General features: G+C 40.0%; 1 protein-coding gene across 7 annotated transcripts in view; it reads left to right on the top strand.

Annotated features, from left to right (window-relative positions):
- Window positions 1-21,946, top strand: part of PHKB (phosphorylase kinase regulatory subunit beta) — a 142,291-nt gene that overhangs the window by 80,563 nt on the left and 39,782 nt on the right. For all 7 annotated transcript variants that reach the window (XM_053400230.1, XM_053400233.1, XM_053400232.1 and 4 more), the window contains 9 exons: window positions 3,379-3,456; window positions 5,270-5,428; window positions 6,279-6,373; window positions 15,339-15,394; window positions 16,421-16,514; window positions 18,742-18,825; window positions 19,214-19,318; window positions 20,649-20,731; window positions 20,819-20,909. In XM_053400230.1, coding sequence (XP_053256205.1) covers window positions 3,379-3,456; window positions 5,270-5,428; window positions 6,279-6,373; window positions 15,339-15,394; window positions 16,421-16,514; window positions 18,742-18,825; window positions 19,214-19,318; window positions 20,649-20,731; window positions 20,819-20,909 — 845 coding nt within the window. The remainder of the gene's footprint in view (window positions 1-3,378; window positions 3,457-5,269; window positions 5,429-6,278; window positions 6,374-15,338; window positions 15,395-16,420; window positions 16,515-18,741; window positions 18,826-19,213; window positions 19,319-20,648; window positions 20,732-20,818; window positions 20,910-21,946) is intronic.

Genomic DNA, 21,946 nt, shown 5'->3' with positions numbered 1-21,946 from the left:
TCCCCAATTCCTGCCCCTCCCAGGTCTCCCTTACCTGGGTTGCGCAGTGGCGCCTGCAAAGCAGTGGCAGCAGCAGGTTCCAGTGAGATCTCACGAGATCTTGTGGAGCTTTCACGAGATCTCGTGAGGTGGAAATGGCAGAATCCACTTCAAAATGCAGAAGTGGATCAGATATCCATTGAAACGAATGAAGAAAGCCGTACACTCATGAGATCCCCTTATGCTCTAGGCATGTCTCTAAATCATTGTAACCCTCCAGATATTGCTGGACTACAGCTCCCATCATTCCTGATTGTTGGTCATGCTGGCTGGGGGGAGGGGCACACGTTAGCCACCCCTCCTCTCAGTACCATCAGTGTCCTTGTAACTTGCTTCAAAAGTACTAATTTATTGAGTACCCCTAAATGAATTGATTTGCCATGCAAATGTCCATTTTGTCCAGCATTCTGGTTCTAGGAGTGGCCAGCTTGATAGGTTCAGGACAACCACAAGCAGGGCACGAAAGCATTCACCTTCCCTGGGTCTTTATCCCCAGCAGCTGACATTCAGCTGACACATGGCCTCTGAATGTGAAGCCTCCGTTTTGCTTCCATACCTGGTAGCTGTTAATGGACCGCCCATTTTCTTATCCATTTTTAAAAGCCACCTAAGCTAATTGTAGTCATCACATTTCCCACAAGTCAATTACGCATTGTTTGAAATAGTTTCTCTTGTCAAACTGACAAAATACTTTCTTACAAGCCATCAGTTTCATTGGGAGACTCTAAAAGCATTAGTTGTTATCTGAAAGAATGAAACATTTTTTAGCCATCCGGTCATTCCATACCATTCCCATTGCACACCATTCATAATTTTATAAAACTCTTTATCGTGTCCCATTTTGTGAGATTAAACAATTAAATTAAAACGAGAGAATGAGGAGAGAATGCTGGCATGCAGGTTCCTTAGATAGTTTGATTTCATCTTAGCCGTGAGCTTGTGGGGTTTTCTTTGTATTTATCATGCGTAAGTCTCTCCTGGGGCTCTTTGCCCTCAATCTGCGAAGTTAAGAGATGAGCAAATTATCATAATTCTCCATTTGGAGTTTCTGCAGCAAAAGAGCATGGATTCCATTTTCTCCTGTAAGTTCATGGACATTAGAGTTTCCAGATCAGGATGTAACTTAGTGAAACAGCACATGCTTTGCATACAGAAGGGACCAGGTTAAATCCCTGGCATCTCTATGAAGGACTGGGAAAAACTCCCTTCTGAAACCTAAGTTCCAATGTGTTCTGTAGCGAACATACAATGTTGCATTTTTTCTCAATATTCATGCAGCATTGGAAATATGCAAAAAGAGAATTCCTAGCTAAAGCCTTGTGAAGCCTGGCATGTAGTTAGCACCTTTTGAATGATTAATGACAGCATATATGTGTCATAAATCTTTTATAAAACCTGTGTAAGGTAAGTGGGTATTATAATCCCCATTTTACATGTGGGAAGCTTGCAGAGATGGTGATTTGCCAGAAGTCTCCTAGCTGAGTTCATGGTTTAAGTGAAATTTGAATCAGTACTTCCTGGCTCAGATTTAATACTCCTAGCCACTGTACAAGAGCAGCTTTTTTTTTTTTTTAATGTAGCTTTCCAGGACAGTAATCCAGTTTGTATCCATTGAAAGAGGCATTTGCATGTTGAATAATTAGCAAAGTGAAGAAAATTAAAAATCAGAGAAGACTATGAATTTGAGCCCTCTGGATAGGCACAGAATAGAATCCATTATGCGCAGCACCTTATATAATGGTAGTAATGGCAGTAGTGAAATTTCAAACTTTTAATTAAAAACCTACTGTGTGTTTCACCTTTACAGTTCACCATGTGTCACACTTTGACTTCACTGTAGTATTTATTTATTATGTATTAATTTTAACAATTCTTCTCCCATGCTTCAGAAAAAAGGTTAATATAACAGTTTACAACACTGGGTATACAATCGAAAAAGGGAGGGCGAAAAGGAAATTAATAGGGAGGGAGGAGGAAATAAGCAAACTCAGATACAGGTTCTTTGTTACTAGTTCTTCTAATGACCGGATGGTGTAGGGATGTTCAAAAAGAGGAGAAGCCAAAAGTTGCTGGTCTCTCAGCTGTGTCCATGGAATGATGCTGCATCCCTTCTCTTTCCACCTACCTTTTCAGCCTGATGTAATGTAATGTAATGGCTGCTTGATAGAGTGCCTTAGGTTTGGTGATGGCAACTCCATGAAGGATCAGTCTATCAATTACTATTAGCCATTATGGCTAAATGGAGCATGCCTGTATATAGGCAGTATACCAGATGTTGCTCCTGTTGATGTATAGAGGCATCTGGCTGTCCATACTAGAAACAATGCTGGGCTAGATGGATCTTTTTGTTTGACCGAGTAAGAAAATTCCTTTGTATCTGCCATTAGGATTTTCATTTATGGAGGCAGGGCCTAAAGCCACAGCACTGTAAAAAAAATGGTGAGAATAACTACTGGTAAAAATAATTCTAGCTGAAACTTCATCTAGTTCAAAATAAAAAATTTTTTTGCTTTGCAGCCTTGGTCTTAAAGGAAATATAAAATCTGGAATTGTATATGCAGTATAGTTTCTAGGAAAGGGGGAAATGGAACAGCCAAGAAGTGTGAATTACAGACAAATGTCACCAATTGAAAATCCACACTGATCACGGCTCAACACTGTGATCCTAAGAGCATGTAGGAAGTCAATTTGCCACTGCATTACCTCTACCTGAGAGGGGAATTTATTTTCAGCAAAGAGACACTAAAGTAGTGGGGATGAATGCAACACATGAAAAAGTGACTTTGTGGACTTTTGTGGTAGCTGGATTGAGAAGAGCATGCAAAGGGAACAGATTTTGTAATTCACTGGGATTGTTCAAGCACTGAAGAGTTTGAAATTCATAATCTCCCATTCCTTCCTCCTCTCATGTGTTGACATTTGCTTGCAGCAGTTCACACTTTGCCGATTTGCCTGCACTATGTTTTGCTCTTGACTGGATTGCCAGAATTTGATCCTAACTTGCAAGCAAGCACAAAACATAGTCAGTAGTCGCATGGAAGCCCTAAACCATGGTTTAACATCTAATGGTGTTTGAACTAGACCACAGCTTGCTGGGTTGGATAAAATGGCAAACTATGTTTTGCAGGGTGGAAATCACTAATTGAGCAAGGCAGGAGGCCCCACATGAGCCCAAGGCTCCCTGATACTAGTTCCCATTTGAATGACCCCATTATTGCTCACAAGAGCACTTCAAAAATGGCCTTCCCGTCCAACCATCATGGCGCAAAATATATGAAGTGATACTGACACTTATCATAAGCACTATCTTTCCTTAATTGTTCCTGGAATTGCTTTTAGGAGTCTTCAAGGGTAACACTGAGCAAGTCAAAGAATATCAAGAGCTTCTGGATCCATTGCTACAGCAATCAGCAGAAGGTACGGTGCAGCAGTGACACTGGAGAAATCTGAACTTTTGCAAATGCAAATGATGGGGGTGGCCCTACAGCGTGGAACTGTAGCAAGTGCAGATCAAATCCCAGAGAATAAGCCTATGTTCTTACAAAAGCAGAGCTCCAGGCCAACTGTGAACATAAAACGTGATTCATTTCTCCAGTAAAATATGGCTCATCATAAAATGGAGTTCATTAACTGGTGAAAGAAACGCTGATAGGTTAAATGTTAGGTTTGTGCTAGAATCATTTCCCACCCCCACTCCTGCTGTTATTTACTCAGTTGCATGAGAGACCTTATAGCTAGTAATTAGAAAAGCCTAAGCATGTGATCCATTTTAAAAAAAATATTATTTTAAGCATGGAAAAGCTTTCCATAATATATGTGTTTTAATTCCTGCTGTCAATAGAGGTGGTTAGCCATGAATATGATACACTGGTTGCAGTTTGGTACATCAGAGGATGGAGAGACCACACATTAAACTAGGCATGGCAATAGTTGCTCCCTTCCCTTTCTCTATGTAGTTGTTTCTCGCTCCCTTTTTTGGCACTTCCTGCCTTCTAACCCTTTCCAACCTGAAAACGTGAAAAGGTAGTTTCAGTTCCTAGATACAGTAAATAAAATCCAGAGGAGGCATATGGGATACCCATTCAGTATTCTTTGCAGCTCAGAAAAGGGCAGTGATTGCTTTCTCCAGACTTTGGATTGCACCGTATGCTTATCTCAGCTGCCTCCTGCAACTTAAACAATTTGGGAAGAATGCCTGAGATGTTGCTCCTTCCCATTTCTTATTACATAAATTATGGAAGATCTATCACTTACTGAACAAAAATTTTGCTTATAATCTCATACATAGCACCCCTACTGACATAGCATTTAACTTCCATTGCAGTTTGTGTGTGTGTGTGTGTGTGTGTGTGTGTGTGTGTGTGTGGTCGTATTTGATTTCATTAAATACACACACATGTCCTCACTCACCCTGTACAGTATAATCAATATTCTGATTAATAACTGTTGAAGTGCAGTTAATGAGGGCAAAACCTTTTTTTTTGGGGGGGGGGACTCCCTATTTTAAAGAAGTTTCAGTTTAAGATCATGTTCATCTGTTAAAGACTCCAAACAGTATTTTTGATTGGGATTACTTTGTGCTGTATTCACATGCTCAATTTACACAGAAGTTCTAGGGTGAAACTAGATGTGAGGCGGTCATACACTTACCTTGCTGCATCTGTAAAATAGATGTGTTTGCAATTCCCCCCTACTAAGGTGTATAGCCTTATTGTAGAGGACAGTGGCTTAAATGCAAGAATCCACAGCTAGTTCATGTATTTTCTCTTTCACTGATAAATACATCAGAAGTGACTGAAAACATTTTTGCTTATCATCAGCCTTCTACTTTTTTCAATCCAAGACTTAGGTTCATTTTTATTCTTGCCTGAAGCTTTTGTACTCCTTTACCAATAGCAGTTGTACATATTTTCTCTTCTGTTGCACAAGAGCAACAATAGTACCTCTAAAGAAATGCAGGGGATTTCCCCCCCTCCCATCTGTTAAACATTACTATTTTTTCGGAACCAGTTTATAGGCACTGCATCTGTTCAGTCAAGAAGAGAGACATAAATAAACCTGTGCTCAGGATAGCAGTTAAGTGTTCTTAGCTGACTGGCATCGAATTATAACTAGGAACGACAATCAGCAAGTTTTTACTTCATTTACGTTGTGCATGGGGGATACATTTCTTCACTTTGTAATAATGTAATTTTACATGTCTTTAAGTACATATTTTAAAACTTCGCAGGCTTTCCTGTTGTACCTAAATATTATTATGTGCCAGCTGACTTTGTTGAACTGGAAAAGAAAAATCCTGGCAGCCAGAAACGATTTCCCAGCAACCATGGACGAGATGGAAAATTCTTTCTCTGGGGACAGTCGCTTTATATCATTGCAAAACTGCTTGGTAAGTATACACCTGCAAAAGTAGAAGAATTTGAGTTTTCTCAGATTTGATATGTGCCCCTGCCTGCCTCCAAAGTTGCATTTGTGTGACTATGAGAACTTTCAGACTGTGTTTGTCACCTGATAGTCAGTTCAGATTTAACACATTAGCCCAATTGAGATAGAATATTCTTGAGCCAACGATTAATCAGTTTAATGGGTAGAGAATGAACCATTCACCCACCTGGTTTCTCCTTGCCTCACCCCTCATATCCCTAGCTTCAACACTGGTGGTGTGACTTGTTTCCTCTCACAGCCAAATACAAAAGTATGGTTTAAGCAAGGCTTCCTAACCAGGACATGAAGCCAGAGTAAACAGGGGTTAAACTACAGTTTCCTGGTGTAAATGTAACAGGAAACTGTGGTTTGAACAAGCTTCACCTTCAGTGCTGAAGATGGAATGGTGGGAGGAGTATGTGAGCACATGTTTTGTTCATGGTTTATTGGCCTGAGATCATTATCTCTGAACTAGGTCTTTGTACACATTCAAAAATATTTCTATCAGAATGGATAGCCTGTGCAGCTTTCATGTAGATAGCCCTATGAGCCGAAACTGGATTCATGATCACTGTAACTCACAAAACCTGCTACAATCACCATGTATGGATAACCCATTCTGGAAAAATATGTTCAGATGCATTGAACCATTGAAATACCAGCTTCTACATTTCATCGCTTTTCTGGGGATTTATTCAAATGCCAAACTTTAAATCCATTGCTTTTTTAATCTTGCATGCTCCAGAGTAATAATGATGACAAATGCTTTGGGCTATAAAGAGACAAATGATGAATTGTTGGTGGTTTGCTTTCAGTTGACGGTTTAGTAAGTGTTAAAGATATCGACCCAGTGAAGCGTTACATACCTCCCCAAGATCAACGGAACGTTAGCATGAGATATTCAAATCAGGTATGAGTGTGTTTAATAAGCTGATTTTTAAAAAAATACAGTTGAGAGGCATGCCATTTATTAATATGTTGCAGCAGTAGTAATATTGCATTAGTCCCTGCTGGGGTTTGTTCTGTACGAAACAAATACTAAGAGTTCAGATGGCGTAAGTGAACTCTATGCATCCTCAGAGAGAGTGCTGGGTAGACATTTATTTTGAGTGGCTTGTTAAAGTTTCTGGCTGCCCGAAACTTTATTTTATTTTTAATAGGATGGTATACCAGCCTGAACAGAGCAAGCTATAACTTCAGATAGTAAATGGCAAGGTGAGGTGGTGTTATGGCCACTTTTAACTTCATGGACCTGTTTGTTGCAGTGTGTTTCTCCTCTGCTGGCTGGGGGGAAAAAATAACCACATGGTTTACTTTTTCAGCGGAGTATTTGCTCTTTCTCACTTTGGGGCAGTTGAGGTTGTAGCATCAGCCAGGTCTTCAGAAAAGCTTTCTTGAAGAAGTGACTCTCTCCTTCCCCCCAACATAGTGGCGCTCTAGGGGTCAGATCAGTCAACTAAGCACATGCCAGCCCCTCCACCTGCTCAGTGTATCTGCCCCTCCCCATATGCGTGTAATGGGAGGGACCCTGTGAATAGGCCCATGATGTGAACCATGTGGCTATAGGTTAATTTTATTATTTATTTATTTATTTATTTATTTATTTATTTATTTATTTATTATATTTTATACCTCTTAATGTGCATAGACCCTATGCCAGTAGAACCGAAATATAAATACTTGTCACAAAATAAAGCAAAGAAACAATGACTACATACCATTAAAAACAGAACAGTGCAGCAAAACATTATAATCTAGGGAAAGCCTGCTTATTCCCCTCCGTAAGTAGATATGGATGTTGAAGGTGGACCAGTCACACCAGGTGGGCAGGGAGAGCAAATCCCCCCTCCACCTACCCAGAGATAGTTCACTGTGGATCCATCAGTTCTGTTCCATCTGGATCACAGCTCACATTGTAATAGTTCTAGGTATACTGCAGTACAGAAAATAAAGTCAAGTCTGATTTTTGTTTTTTTCCTCATGACACAAATGTCAGACATCTTTCACTGATACCCCTAACTCTCATTTCATTTCATTATTTTTATTTATTTATTTATTGAAATACTTTATCTGAATGTTTGCTAATGTATGCATAGTCATAGTGTACAGATGAAAGTTACAGATGCTCCTGTCTGTGTTTGGTTTGAAGTGTTAAAAGAACCGGCCAAAAATGGAATCTGAAACTGGAACACAAAACGTTTCCCCTAATAATGATGTCTTCAGAACCCAAACACCACTTCACTTCTTAAAAGTGCGTTCTTCTTTTTCCTCTACAAAATGTATCAAATTAAACCATCTCATTTTGTTCAAAAGCAAATTAAAAAATCCATTTAGTCATCTCAATGTATATAACGTTAGATAGGCTTGTGGAAGCAAAATCAATCAGCCCAAATTTAACACTTTTTAAAAAAGCAATCCCATTCATTAATGGGGTTCATTGAAGTTATTCTCATTAGTAATAAAACAATTTAATCAGACTCGAGGTTTGTTGTAACACAGATTGCCATTACAAAAGTCTTTTTCTAGTAATTGGCACCATTTTATATAAGCAGTTATCTTGGATCCAAATCTATCAAAAGCAGCTTTTTCTGGCACCAAAAGCTGGAATTTAAGCATGAAGGACTCTATGCAGGAAAATGCTGGTCTGGAAGGCTTAAGCTTCCACGATGCTGCACTAAAGCATCAAAACAGAAAATTCCCCAGTAAACTGAGCATCAGAGTGATCAAACACTCTGGCATTAAACACTCTGCTAAAATAACGGGTAGGATCCTTGCCAAATCATACTTCATAAAGTCCAGCAGGGGTTCTGGTGGAAGAGAGAAGGAGGCATTTTGTGGCAGTTCTGCCTTGCCTCATGCCACCTCCTATCCTATTCAATGGGGTCTCTCATCAAATGCCAAAGCAAGGGTTAATGTTGTGTGCCTTGAGCTCACACGCTCCCTCCTGCAATTAATCAATTACTTCTGGATTGCAGTGAACCATACTTTCCCATTATATCAGAACTGACAAAAATAAAGGGCACTTGCCCTCTAAACCAGGATTGTAAACCAACTTCAGACCATGTTTTGCTTTCCCTGTGGCTATGAATATATATATATATAAAATTGATATGGGGCAAAATCTGACTTTTCTTGGTGCAAAATGTGGGTTACCTTGGAGCAAAAATTGGTAATTCTGACCCTACAGCACATGGACTTGCCTTTAAGCCCATACAGGCTTGATTGAGGTTGGGTTGTGGCCGTTCCCTTTGTGCATCTGGTCTTTTGGGAGTGCATCATGGCATTATATCACCATAAAAACAAAGAAGGCACATGCTGATTTGTTTCTTCCAGCCAGCACCATAAAATATCTTTATTCAAGCATTTCCCCTTCAGTCATAAAGCAGACAGAATCGCAAATCCAATAAATAAGTCATAAAAGGTTCCTTCCTTCCCTCCACAATGGATTCATCAGGCATTTATTAAAAGTTCATTTGCATTTAACCTTGCTTTACAACCTGTGTGTTTGAGCTGCAGTCTTCCATTGCTATATCTGATGCTGCCAAATATTCCTTAGATTAGTGATGGTGGTGAAGGTGGAAGATTGTTCTGCATATTTAGGATTTGTCAAATCCCTCCGTGGGCTGGTTTAGTTATTTAAACCTGGGGCGTGGAGCCTGTCACCCTCCATATGTTGCAGTCCTGCCTCTGAATTAAACCCACAATTGCCCCACTTCTTCATACCATTAGAGGCAGCTTATAAATATGACTGAAATCATAATTTTAAAAATTGTAAAAACAAAATTGCTAAGTTGAAACTGACCACACCATTTTTCTAGCCATGTTAATATGACATTCACAGGCATGTTCATTAGCCTGTGTCACCATGTGGTTTGGGGTTCATGCAGTAAACATGCCACCATGAAGAATTCCCACTTCTGCTTTGTGGGGAAGGAGTGTTACATGTTCCTGAACAATGTGATGATGTAGCAGGTGTGTGTGCATCATTGGGTATTATAGTGTATTACACCCAGGGACAGAGGCTGGGGAATGGATTTAGTATTGAAAGTATCTAAGTTCTTTGATCAAACTTAGGGATTGTTGCTGATCACCCAGACAGTTGCACGTTGACCTTTACTCCACCACCTTTAGAAAAGGTATGGATCCTGTATACATGATCAGATCCTGAGAGAGTTCTGAATGATTTTCATAGCTTTTAGCCCTTTTTGATTCAACTCAGCTCTGTTGATTAAGGTCACACACCAATCACACACACTCACCAGGATTTTCTGAGAATTGTAGCTCAGAGTGTGTATTTTAGGAATCTTCAACAAAATTATTGGCACCTCACCAAACTACAAATCCCAGGTTTTCTTGGGGGACAGCTAGCTAAGGTGGTATAAAATTTGTCCGCGTTAGCAAATGTAGATGGAGCTTGAAACCACAGGCAGTGCACACTGCCTGGTTCCATCCTCAGCAGGTCTCTTGCAGTATAAGATAACAATAAAGCTTTATTTTCAAGCCTGTATTAACACTTGTAATGCTGCTTAGATCATATTCTAATGTGGCCACAGTGGCTTATTTTAACTCATGTTATAAAAACTTTGTCTCCGTACTCCTTTTAAAGAATTCTTAATGTACTGAAAAATATTCAGTTCTAATGAAAGTACCAGGATTTACAAACAAAGCCTAACGAGCACAAATTATGCTTATATGGGGAACGAAAAACTCAAGATATTTCAGATACACACAAACACACAAATTCCCTTGAATGTTGTATAAAATTAGATGTGCCATGTTTAAGGATTCTGAAACTGTGATTGTAGATCTTTCTCCTTAAGACTCCTTGTGGGTTATGTGTCCACATTATCCTGTACAGGAAATAAGGCCTTGCTGAGTGATTTATAATGGATTGCCTTTAAATGCAGCATTATCTCTCTGGAGTGCATTAGCAGTTATTACAGCTAAAGCTAAGCCATCAAAGCCTATGGAGGGCTCTAGAATTCAGTGCAGCAAAGTGACAGGTTTTGAATGTGCTAGAACACCGACCAAGCACCGTTGGAAAACCACCCCAGCATAGAGCTGTGTCAACTCAGCATTCATTCTGTATGTCTATTGAAATTATAGAGTTTCACAGTGCTTTAAAGACATTTTTCTCTGATACATCTGGGCTTGTGACATCATGTAAAGTCACCATAATGTCATTTTAAGAATTTTTTTAAAAAAATTATTATTGTTTTACTCTGTGATACCATAGAATGAAAATAGCACAAGGCGGAGGTGCAGTGACTGGGCTATACCTGTACTAGTCTATTGAATGGCATCTGGTCAATATTCAGTGGGAGATGTTAAGGGGGTTGTTAATGGTTGGCTTGGCACTGTCAGGTGACTTGCAACACTTTGGGTTTAGAGAACTTGTGATCCTTCAGATATTGTTGGACTAAAAATCCCCAACACCCCTTACTATTGGCTGCGCTGGTTGGGGCTAATGGGAATTGGAGTGTAACAACATCTGGAGGGCCACAGGTTCTCCATCCAGCACTATAGGAAATTGCTGTTAATCTCAGGTGGCTATTGACTGACAGAGCAAAGAAGGCATTTGTGCGGTGGCTTCTGATTTAGGGCTGCCATACACACACACACACACACACACAGACACACACACACAGAGAGAGAGACAGACAGAGAGAGAGAGATCTGTATTTGCTAAGATCCGTCTTTCGGAAATTCCATCGGAGTTGTGGGTGGCATAAGTGTGTTTGCCTTCCTCTGTAGCAATTCCAAGGGAGGTATTTTTTGATGATAAGTTATATTTCTTCTGAAAGTTTTGCTTGATTGTCAGCATTTGCTGGTTCAACATCCTGCAGTAGGCAGAGGCCCTGGCCTTGAAAAACGTAAGAGTAAGCTGTGCTCTTCTAAGTAGAGACATCTTGGGGCACTTTACACCTGAAACGGTCCTGCGACTGGAGAAGTTTCTGTAAGTTGTGCCCCCTAGAGAGTGGCTAAGAGCAGGGAGGCCTGATTAGGATTCGTCTCTGTCTGACTTGATTCTCCTGTTTTGGAGTAGATTAGATTCCATGTTTCTGGATGAACCAAGTTTCATTCTGGGTCCACATAAGTTCAAGTGGCTTTCCAGAAATGTCCCTCAACCAACCTTCCTTCCTTCCTTCCTTCCTTCCTTCCTTCCTTCCTTCCTTCCTGTGGACACAACTATGTATGCCTAATCCAGTTTTTTAAAAAAGTAATGAATAAATCATGATGAATAAATATGCCTTTTTCAGATGTCTGATCTCTCACCGTCTTTATCTTTCAAAGAGTTGCTTTTGCTTTTGGGGTAATAATAAGAAGCAGCATTCCAGTTTTAAGCACCAAACAGAGTTGTTTGCAGAGTCCTCCCCACTTCCCAGACTGACTTTTCTCACAGCCAGGCACTCTAAAATAAAAATGACTGAAGCATCAAGTCACCTAGAGAAAAGATTGCAGCTCCTTGTTGATAAAGCACTTCATCAAGTGCAGCTATCCATGAAATCCTGCTCACTAGCAAAAAGATTTAAATGAGAAATAAAAGCAGCAGCCATTTATTATCAGGCAAAACCGCAACCAGATTTTTATTCTCGACAGTATTTGTCCATTAAACTTGTGTACCGAAATTCTTTTGCTTATATATATATATGTATATATTTCTTTGGGAAATAAAATGCAAAATATCAGACCAGAGCAGCTGCTTTTCTTGATTGCAAATAAGAATCTTCCTACTTCTCGCTATTTGTGAAAAACCTCCTCTCTCCCCTGCAACCCTGATTGTTATCTGAAGTACAAAATTCTTATCAAGGCCACCTTCCCAAATGACTATATTTGTCCAAACAGGAGAAAAAAATGCCATCAAAAACAAGGGCACACATTTAATTATGATTCCAGTTTTTGTGTCCCTACATTTCTCCATCTTTCTGAAAGCGGCACACACTTTGTCCCGTCCCTCCCCCACCCACCCGGAATCTGGTGTAGTGAATAGCAACATCCAGAATCCCACTGTAAAGTCTGTTGTTGAGTGGTCATTAAAAAAATAGAATAAAAGGCTTGCAACCATGGTGTCATGCCAGGCAGATCAAAACTGAATCTCCTTAATAACAGCTGGAAATGGCCCACTGCAGAAGTCCACCAGTATCCGTGATTTTCCTGACTGCACTGTATGCTGTTTTGTCTGACACAGAGCTGCCTGACTGGAATTTAATCACCCCCAGTGTTCAGGTAGATGGGACTTCAGTATTCTGCTCTTGTATTCTCCCATCTCACAGACTGCAGCTGTTTCCTCGGAGTAGCTGAAAGTAGTTACACACCTAAATCCAGGGCCTTTATGAGCAAGGTTGTCAATTCATTTCTAGGCAAGAGGATCCCACGCCTTTAACAGCTACATGACAGGGTGATGCTCAGCTTCTTTGCAAGAGTAGTGGGCTAATGCAGAAACATGCAGAAAAAAACTAGCTTGCATATTCCTCCACAGTTACATTAGGATCCATTAGAAGGGCAAACCTCACATGGAATTGGCAACATCTGCTATAGCAAGCTATCCCCAGGGAAGCTGATTTTCTTAAAGCAGGGAGCTCTGGCTAACTGAACTTGCAGCAATGCACCCTGCATTTATTAAAAGAGAACAGCAGTGTTTGCATCCCACCGCATTACAAAATGTACACCTCAATTAACATCAGGCACCTCTGATCATGGAATGGATTGCAGCCATTTTTTCCAACGGTGTATGGCAACTATGATTTTCACCTAAAACAAACCACAATCTGTGGTAAGCAGGTGTAGTACAAGTGAAATGCATTGTGTATAGTTTTATTTATGTATTTATTTTGATTTAGAAAAATATATATACTACTTAAAAAAAACCCCACACATCTAAGTAGTGTCATCACAATAAGTTATAGCTAGCCAATGTAAAACCCTTCATGCTAAAAAAAGAGGAAATTATTTTCTTTTCTCTTAAGCTTCTTTTATTGCCATCCAATTATTGATTTTTAATTTATACGGACAATTTATATGCCACTTATATTTAAACAGATCTCTAAGCAGTGTTACAACATAGCGGAAGACATGTCAAAGAAAAAAAATACAAAAATACAGAGAATTTCTGTAAGACACAGCTAAACTAAAGGACCCATATTCGCATCAAAATAAGTATTATTCATAAAAACCAGCTACAAAAATTCAAAGAGAGTTTACATTGTAAAGCACGGTCAATGGTTAAACAAAGTACCCTCTGTGAGGGGAGAGAGACTTTGTGCTGACTTTTTCCGCCTCCCTTGCCCCACCTTCCTAAGAACTTCTTCCAGAGGAAGAACTGTGAGGGGCGAGAGACATTGTCTGTCATCATGGGATGACCTGTGCTGCCCCAACTCCAGCCCAAGAAACCTTCAGAAGGGCATTACTGCCATGGGCATTATGTCTATGTGTATAATAAGGAGCTGAATGGAGTGAAATATTATGAGTCATGGGGGTGGAGAGAGAGTGCATGTGAATTCAACAGTTTGTTTTCTGCTTTGCTTATTTCTGGTTGCTATTTTGTTAATGTTGTTAATATTTCATAGATTATGAATGATGCAATACTTTATGAATGCTATAATATATTATTTTCGTAGTAATTGTGCTGTTTTGCCTTTTTAGTTATTTTGTTAATAGCATTTTACTGTTATTGTTTTACTGATGCTTTATAATCGTTTTGCTGTTGATTTGTTAATTCATCTATATGATTTATGCTGTATTTGTGATGCTCTGTTATGTTCTATAATGTTATTTTTTGTTTTGTTTTTGTAAGTCACTTTGCAATTCATTTAAGAATAAGAATAAGAATTTTATTATTTATACACTGCCCAGCCACTCTGGGCAGCTTCCAGCAGAATATAAAAATATAATAAAATGTCAAATGTTAAAAACTTCCCGATACAGGGCTGCCTTCTAACATTGTGTAGTTCTTTATCTCCTTGACATCTGATGGGAGGGCATTACACAGGAATGAAAAGTGGCATGGAAATATAATAAATCAAATAAAACCAAACCTCTATAAACATCTGGAAATAAAATATTACAAGTGAGAATAAACTAAAAGGATCAGTTTCTGGGCAGCTTGCGGGGCACAGGTTGGGGACCCCTGTAATAAGGTTTCTTTAACTTATGTTATTTAAGAATATGGGGAGGGAAACTTAAATAATTAGTGATATAACCTATTTGCACACATGCCTCACCTCAGAGATTGGCATATGTTCGGATGTAGAAATGGACACTCAACCAGACCTTTGTAGAGATCTGATCTGCGTACTCCAAGGAATGTACGGGGGGGGGGGGTCATCACGCTCCCATCTTAGGTAGAGGAGCTCTCTATATACTGTCAATGTACATTTTTTGCTATGAGGAGTGTGTACAGCAGATGAAAGCAGCATTGGTGCTGGAAAATCATCAATAGACTTGCAGTTCTTGGCAAAATACATGAAGGTTTTGTTTTGTTTTGCTAATGATGCAAAGTATGCCTAATAAATCAAATGCTGTTGATTTTCTTCCCTCCCTTCACTTTTGATGCAAAAATAGTAAAAAATAAATAAATGAAGGAACCTGTCCTTAACATCCCACTATTGCATCACTCAAAAGTGCATTGACAATTCAGCTCCTCAGGTGGCATTGAGATTTATGTGTGCTACCTCCCGGGTGCTCCATTTCCCTGTCTGCACCGTCAAATTGATTAGTGGGCAATAAAGAGCGAGGGAAAGCAGCAATGCGGCCAGACGATGTCAATCATATTAATGAATGGTTATTGTTCATGTTGTCCTTGTATCTCATTGTGGCTCACAATCAGCCAGCACATTCCACCAATAAAAATGTTGGTTTTACTCTTGCGTTTTAAGGGTCCTCTCGAAAATGACCTGGTGGTCCAAGTCGCGTTGATTGCTGAAAGCCAACGGTAAGCCATTCAGATAAGTGATCTGAGCCTCAGTGCTTGGATTTGAATGTATTATTTGGAGACTTGCGTGACTGAACCGGAAACTTTGTGATTTGAGACTTAGAACTGTTTTGATGGACTACATGAGATTGTGAATGCTCAAGCCTCAGAGCTGTTTTCAGGCAAAACAGTGTGCAGTATTCTTATAAGAACAATCTGCAGACTATTGGGCAGTATGAATCCCCTGGACTGACCAGACTTGATATACATATTAGGAACGTGGTTTGGTGCCTTTTCTTGATCAAAAGAGCAGCAATTTCTGTGTGCTGAATTTCAGGATCCAGCTCAAATCTCCTGTTCTAATGCTGAGTCCCCAACGTGCCCTGAGATGCCCAACTCTCTAATGGTCCCTGTCTCACCTGTTTGCTAATTTAAAAAATATATTTTTTGCTTTCTGGTGGTGTGATGCAGGGGTGCCTAAGATTTTTTCAGGGGAGGAGCTGTTTGCCTCTGTTTCACTTGTTCTGATTGGATGCAGTTGTTTTGCTTGTAGGGGGTTAGTGCTGAGGATTCCCAGTTTTTCTTCTGTGAAATGGGTAGTTTGTGATACCCACAACTGTTTATTAGATTTCCAAATGTGTCCTTGGGCTCATTTATTTTTTTTGTAGACACCCCTCCCCAACTCCAGTTTAAGTTCCCCAGCTCCAGGAAATGATGGATTTTGGTAGCAACTATCCCATGCGGTCCCAGCTTGGCTCTGGTTGCCTACGATAGTTTAATTCTTTAAGGAGACATTTTGAGAAATAGGTATTGCCAAACACACATTTGCTGGCTTGCTGGCTTTAGCACATGTTCTGACACACTAAGACATCCTATTTCTAACAGTCTCATCACAGTCTTGCAGCCTCTGTGGGGTGGATTGCATTCTAGGTGTGAAATCCAGTATTTCTTTCAAAGCCAGTTGCTACCAAGATCCATATTTAATAGGAGGCTCCAGTTCTGCTGCATTCTAATTCCTTGTGATTTCCATTTTTTTTTAAAAAAAAGCCTGCAGGTTTTCTTGAACACATACGGAATCCAGACACAGACTCCTCAGCAGGTTGAACCCATCCAGATATGGCCACAACAGGAGCTTGTGAAAGTAAGACCTCTTGTTTCTTTGCTTACTAAATATTCTTCCTATGTTGTGATGAATCATCTGGTGTCTGTTCCATTCCAGCGATACCTGAAACTCTCCGAAATATGTATGGTGTTGTTCAGTAAACACACACTTAATTACAAAACTGGGAATAACTTTAGAAATAAGGTGGGAATGAATCATGGTGAGATGCAGTAGATGATGTACTTTCTTTGGTATCTAGGAAATCTCTAATATGTGTTCAGTACTTGTATTTAAGAGCAAGAAATGCTCCTGGTGCTGTTGTAATCTCAAGTTCATTGTATTGAATAATGTTATTCAGGTAATCTTTGTTGAATAATGAAGCGTTCTTATCAGTATTGTTTGTCCATAAGTTTCATAATGGTGATGATAAAGCTTCACTATTTAGTAATGGACAGGATTTTTATTTTAACCGAGGGGGGGGGCGCACAAAAATTTCTTTCTTCTGTCTGGTATCTTCCAAGTTTCATTCTAACCACTCTTAAAAAGACAAGGGGCCACTCTCTCTGAAATCCTTTCTTGTGCTCACTTTTCTTCCCACACGCTCCTAGTGGGAAAGAGGGTGTTCTTTCCCTAGATATTCTGTAACGAGATGACCTTTAATTTCTAAAAAGGTCACTCTGCTGCAGAACCATTGACCATGCTCCCTGTAGTCTACTTGGCTCAGAAAGCAGCAGATGGATTGCCTTGGCAAGGGCCCTAAGAGTTAATGTGTTCAGTGAAGCTATCTTGTGTGCAAAAAGTACTAACTGGTGAGATTTTTTTTTTTTTTTGGGTGTTCCAGATCATTTCCCTCTCCTGTTCACATTCACTTGTCATCTCTTCTCTCAGAGACCATAAATATCCTCTTTTAGCCTGAAGGAGCATCTAATCGTAAGACCTAAGGATTAGTCATTCCAGAAACCACACCGACCCATCCCAGCTAAGACCCTGCTTCCCAAGCTAAGGGGGCTGCCATTTACCCCAGCAGCTGCTTGAAATATATGTCAACAATTTATGTATATATTCAACCATTTATACATCTATTCAACCAGTGCTCCCTTTTTGGTAAAATAAATGAGGTGTTGGTACTCATATAGTGATAAAAGTGCCGTGAGGGCAAAAAAAAAGAGAGGTGCTGGTGGTACTCCATATTGATGAGTACCACACACACACACACACATACACAATTCAGTGAGTGTTTAACTTATCAAGGCTTTACTTCTATTTAAATGAATGGGACATTTATTTGTTTGTTTGTTTTTAGTTTAAATTGTTGGTCGCTTTTTCACCAAGGTCACTCAAATATATAAACAACGTATCCACAAACAAACACATTAAAATTGTCGTAAGAGAAAACGAAGACAAATCTAAAAGACAATATTATTTTAAAAAGACAGAATTAAAACATCCTACCTGCTCAAGGCAGCCACAGATAATTAAAAGCCAAAGGCCTGTTGAAAAAGAAATGATTTTGCCTGGCACATAAAAATATGTAATTCTGGCGCAAGGCAAGCCTCTCCGGGGGGGGGGGGGCATTTCACAAGTGGGAAGCCACCACTGAAAAGGCTGGGCTCTTTTCAAACCCCAACAACTTACCTGCATCATTACCTGCATCATTTGGTTGTTACTTCAATCCCTTAAGAATACTGAAGGGGGTGCTTTTTGTCATTTTGCAACGACAACCCTTTACATTTCTTTGTATACAACGACAACACACACACATGTGCACAGACACATGTATTACAGATCCGTATAGGTGCTCATTGCACCTGGGAGAAAATTTTCCATCAGGGATTAATTCTGCTGCAAGCTGACTATCTTAACAGCACAAACTTGCAACAGTGATTTCTTATTTTTAATGTTATTTTAGGAAAACCAAACCCTGTTAGGCTATAAGGGTCCATTCGACCCCTTCCTTTAGTTACTATGAGTCCACCTGTGCAACTCTTCTGGTTCCACCCCCCCGGGCCTCTTGCAAGCCCATTGAGGAATTTAAGTTAACATTGTATGGCCCAGTATTCCCCAATATTTTTTATGTTAGACTGTGTTTTTGGACTATCATATCAATAAAAAGTATTTATGTTAAATTGGAGCCAGTTTGAAATCTTTTATTTCTAGCTAGAACTTTAAAAAGGCCTGTTGGATTCCAGTAGCAAATAAATACTCCCAAACAGCATGCAAGCTGCGTTTCGTGCATTAGACTTTGTGCGTTGTGATGTTTTTACAGGCTTACTTCCATCTGGGGGTCAATGACAAACTGGGACTCTCGGGAAGACCTGACCGACCAGTAGGCTGCCTTGGAACATCAAAGGTCCGTGCAAGAAATGGCTCTTCTGCATGCTTTCGTTAGTGTGAATAATGGAGGAGGTCTGCGTGTAAATTGAATTATCCTCTAAACTCTGAAAGCAATTCACATGGCTTAAGTCTACCAAAGGCTTTGCCCAGATTCTTTAAGGAAAAGCCACCTCTGTGGTTACTCGCCTGAAAATTTTCATGCATATGATAAAGTCAGGCACTTGCCTATGAAAGTTTATGCCACACTCAAAATGGAGATAAAAGCTTCCTTCATTTGCATGATTTATCTTAGTGCCGTGTTTTAATTATAAAACAGAATATGGTTTTTTTCTTCTTCATAAGATTTGGTTAACAGCATCCTATATACAGTATTAAAGGAAATGTTTGTTTTTCCCTTTTGGTAGATTTATCGAATCCTTGGCAAGACTGTTGTTTGCTACCCAATAATCTTTGATCTAAGTGATTTCTTCATGTCTCAGGATGTGATGATGCTGATTGATGACATTAAGGTAGGTGTAAATGTGCACATGTAAAACCTGGTGCCCATTAAATGTTTTACATTTTAAAACTTAGGCAATGGCTCGTTAGGCTACAACCCTGATAAGGAGGGAACACAGTTTTCATTTTGAGGCTACAACTCCATGTTTCCTTACTTGAAACTAAGCCTCACTGTCTTAATTCTGGGGAAGCCAGAATTGGGGGTGCACAGATCTCATGTTCACAGCACAGTGAATGTTGCTGCATTTGGAGTTGCACAAGAACATCAGTGGGGTTTGCATACCTTTTCCTATGCAGATGTAGAACTTTTCCAGCAATTCAAATGACACATCTAGGGCAAACATGAAGGCAGAGGATAGACAGCCTTGAGAAAGGGGCTATAATAGAATATTAAAGGGGCTATAATAGAATATTAAAGGGACACGGGTGGTGCTGTGGGTTAAACCACTGAGCCTAGGGCTTGCCGATCAGAAGGTCGGTGGTTCGAATCCCCGCGATGGGGTGAGTTCCCGTTGCTCGGTCCCTGTTCCTGCCAACCTAGCAGTTCGAAAGCACATCAGAGTGTAAGTAGATAAATAGATACCGCTCCGGCGGGAAGGTAAACGGCGTTTCTGTGTGCTGCTCTGGTTCGCCAGAAGTGGCTTAGTCATGCTGGCCACATGACCCGGATGACTTTACAGCAGTCATTGGAAAGTATTGCAGAGTAGTCACCCACTATTACCCACTTTGTGAAATTCAGAATTATTTGCAGTGTTCTGTGCTGTGAGAGAGAAGGCTGGACACCATATGGGGATGGAGGATATTAAATTGATTGAAGTTGGTAACAATACATGCTTGCATAGGTAGGCGTCAGAGTTATACATTCATGGATAGGGAGAAGTGTGACTGATGCAACAAGGGGGCAGTTACAGAAAACTGGTCACCTGTTAAAAGAGACCTTTCTTGGCTGGGCCATGGGGAGAAACAGCAGTTGAAATGCAGCTCTTCAATGAGAGATTTTGTTGACTCCCAATCAGCATCTGCTGGTTCATAGGGACTGTTCTGGGAACTTCGGAACAACATGTACCAAATGTCATGTTCTTTTGCTTTTGGTCCTTGGGCTTTTGAATGGCTTGATCTGGCAATTTGCATGTAGTAAAACCCTCTGTGTTGCAAAATCATTTGCAATAATCCCCACACTGGGTCAGTTCAGAAATGCTTTTATGATTTTTTAATAAATGAAATGAAATGAAATCTTCCTGACCTGTTTTGAACATTTCATGAGTTTCCTGTAGTTGAAGTGTTCTAGTTGCACCATTCTGCTCCCTCCTCTCATTTATTGTTATTTTTGTATTTATGCAGAATGCTTTGCAGTTCATTAAACAGTACTGGAAAATGCATGGCCGCCCCCTGTTCCTTGTGCTTATTCGGGAGGACAATATAAGGTAAGCCCTCAACAGATGCAAAAACTCCTATCACTTCTAGATGGTTAGAGTTTGCCCTATTGATGCATTTCATTTTCCACCTATCAGGGGAAGCAGATTCAATCCGATACTTGACATGCTGGCCAGTTTCAAGAAGGGAGTTGTCGGTGGAGTAAAGGTTCATGTTGACAGGCTACAGGTAAGCTGGCCTTTTTATACGTGCAACTATGTAGCCTTGCCAAATGAATTTTGTTGCTGCTGTTTTTGGAAACCAGGCGAGCCGTTTCTCATTGCTCATCCTGCCCTGAAATACAGAGACAGAAAGTACAGTAGTTTAGGTGGTCCTGTTGGTTTTAATTATCTTTATTTTGTTCCTGGTGGGATAAAATCTTACAGTAATATGTGTGGCTCATACGTGTGCATGCTTTATTATTTCCAGACATCAGGGGAATTTGCATCCTTTCTTTTTTATTTTGTAATCCTTTATCTGATTAAAAAGCCATACTATCATATGGGACTTTTCTCAGTCCTATGCTACAAAGTGTGTTATTCTTTGAAAGCGGGGCTAATTCAAAGTCCTCAGAGGACACTTGTTCTCCTTCCCCCATTGCCTTTCCATGTAGATTTACTTAATAATTAATAAGCATTTTAGAAGAATGTTTTATTTCTTTGACGGTTGTTGCTGTTTATGTAGTGTGTTTATTCATGGTGGGAATTAACTTTAAAAAATGGGCTAATTTTTAATGAAGATCTGCTTTATGCTTTCATCTCTATGTACAAGTTGTTGAAGGTGACCTCAGCTTTGTTGCACTGTAGTGTATTTTTTTTAACATCTTCAAGAAAGTATGACTGAAAGTTAGACCTAATCAGTTATATGATGGTATGCTGTTGTAGAAACTGCCTTGCCTCTCCACCTTGTGCATCACTGCACAATGTGTGCCTGTCGAATTTGCTTTGACAGTTAGGTGCCGGCTCTAGAGTTTCCAGGGTTCCTGTGCATGTGCAGAGCCCTGTCCCATTCTTTCAAGTCTGGCTCCTCTGCCCCACCCACCCTTTGACCCACCTACTCGCTTCTGATCAGGGACCCAACACAGGTGCCCATTTCAGGGAACTTTGTGGGCCCTTTCTCGTTTTCTGAAAAAACCTAGGGTTTACCCACACTCACCTTTTACTCCACTCTTTCCAGCTAGAGATCCATGCTCCAATGCTCTGTGCTGGAGCATAGTGTGTGTGTGT

The sequence above is a fragment of the Podarcis raffonei genome, chromosome 8 (genome assembly GCF_027172205.1).
Source record: "Podarcis raffonei isolate rPodRaf1 chromosome 8, rPodRaf1.pri, whole genome shotgun sequence".
Lineage (NCBI taxonomy): Eukaryota > Metazoa > Chordata > Lepidosauria > Squamata > Lacertidae > Podarcis > Podarcis raffonei.
The sequence above is the reverse complement of the archived record's forward strand: the minus strand, read 5'-3'. Positions and strand labels throughout refer to the sequence as shown.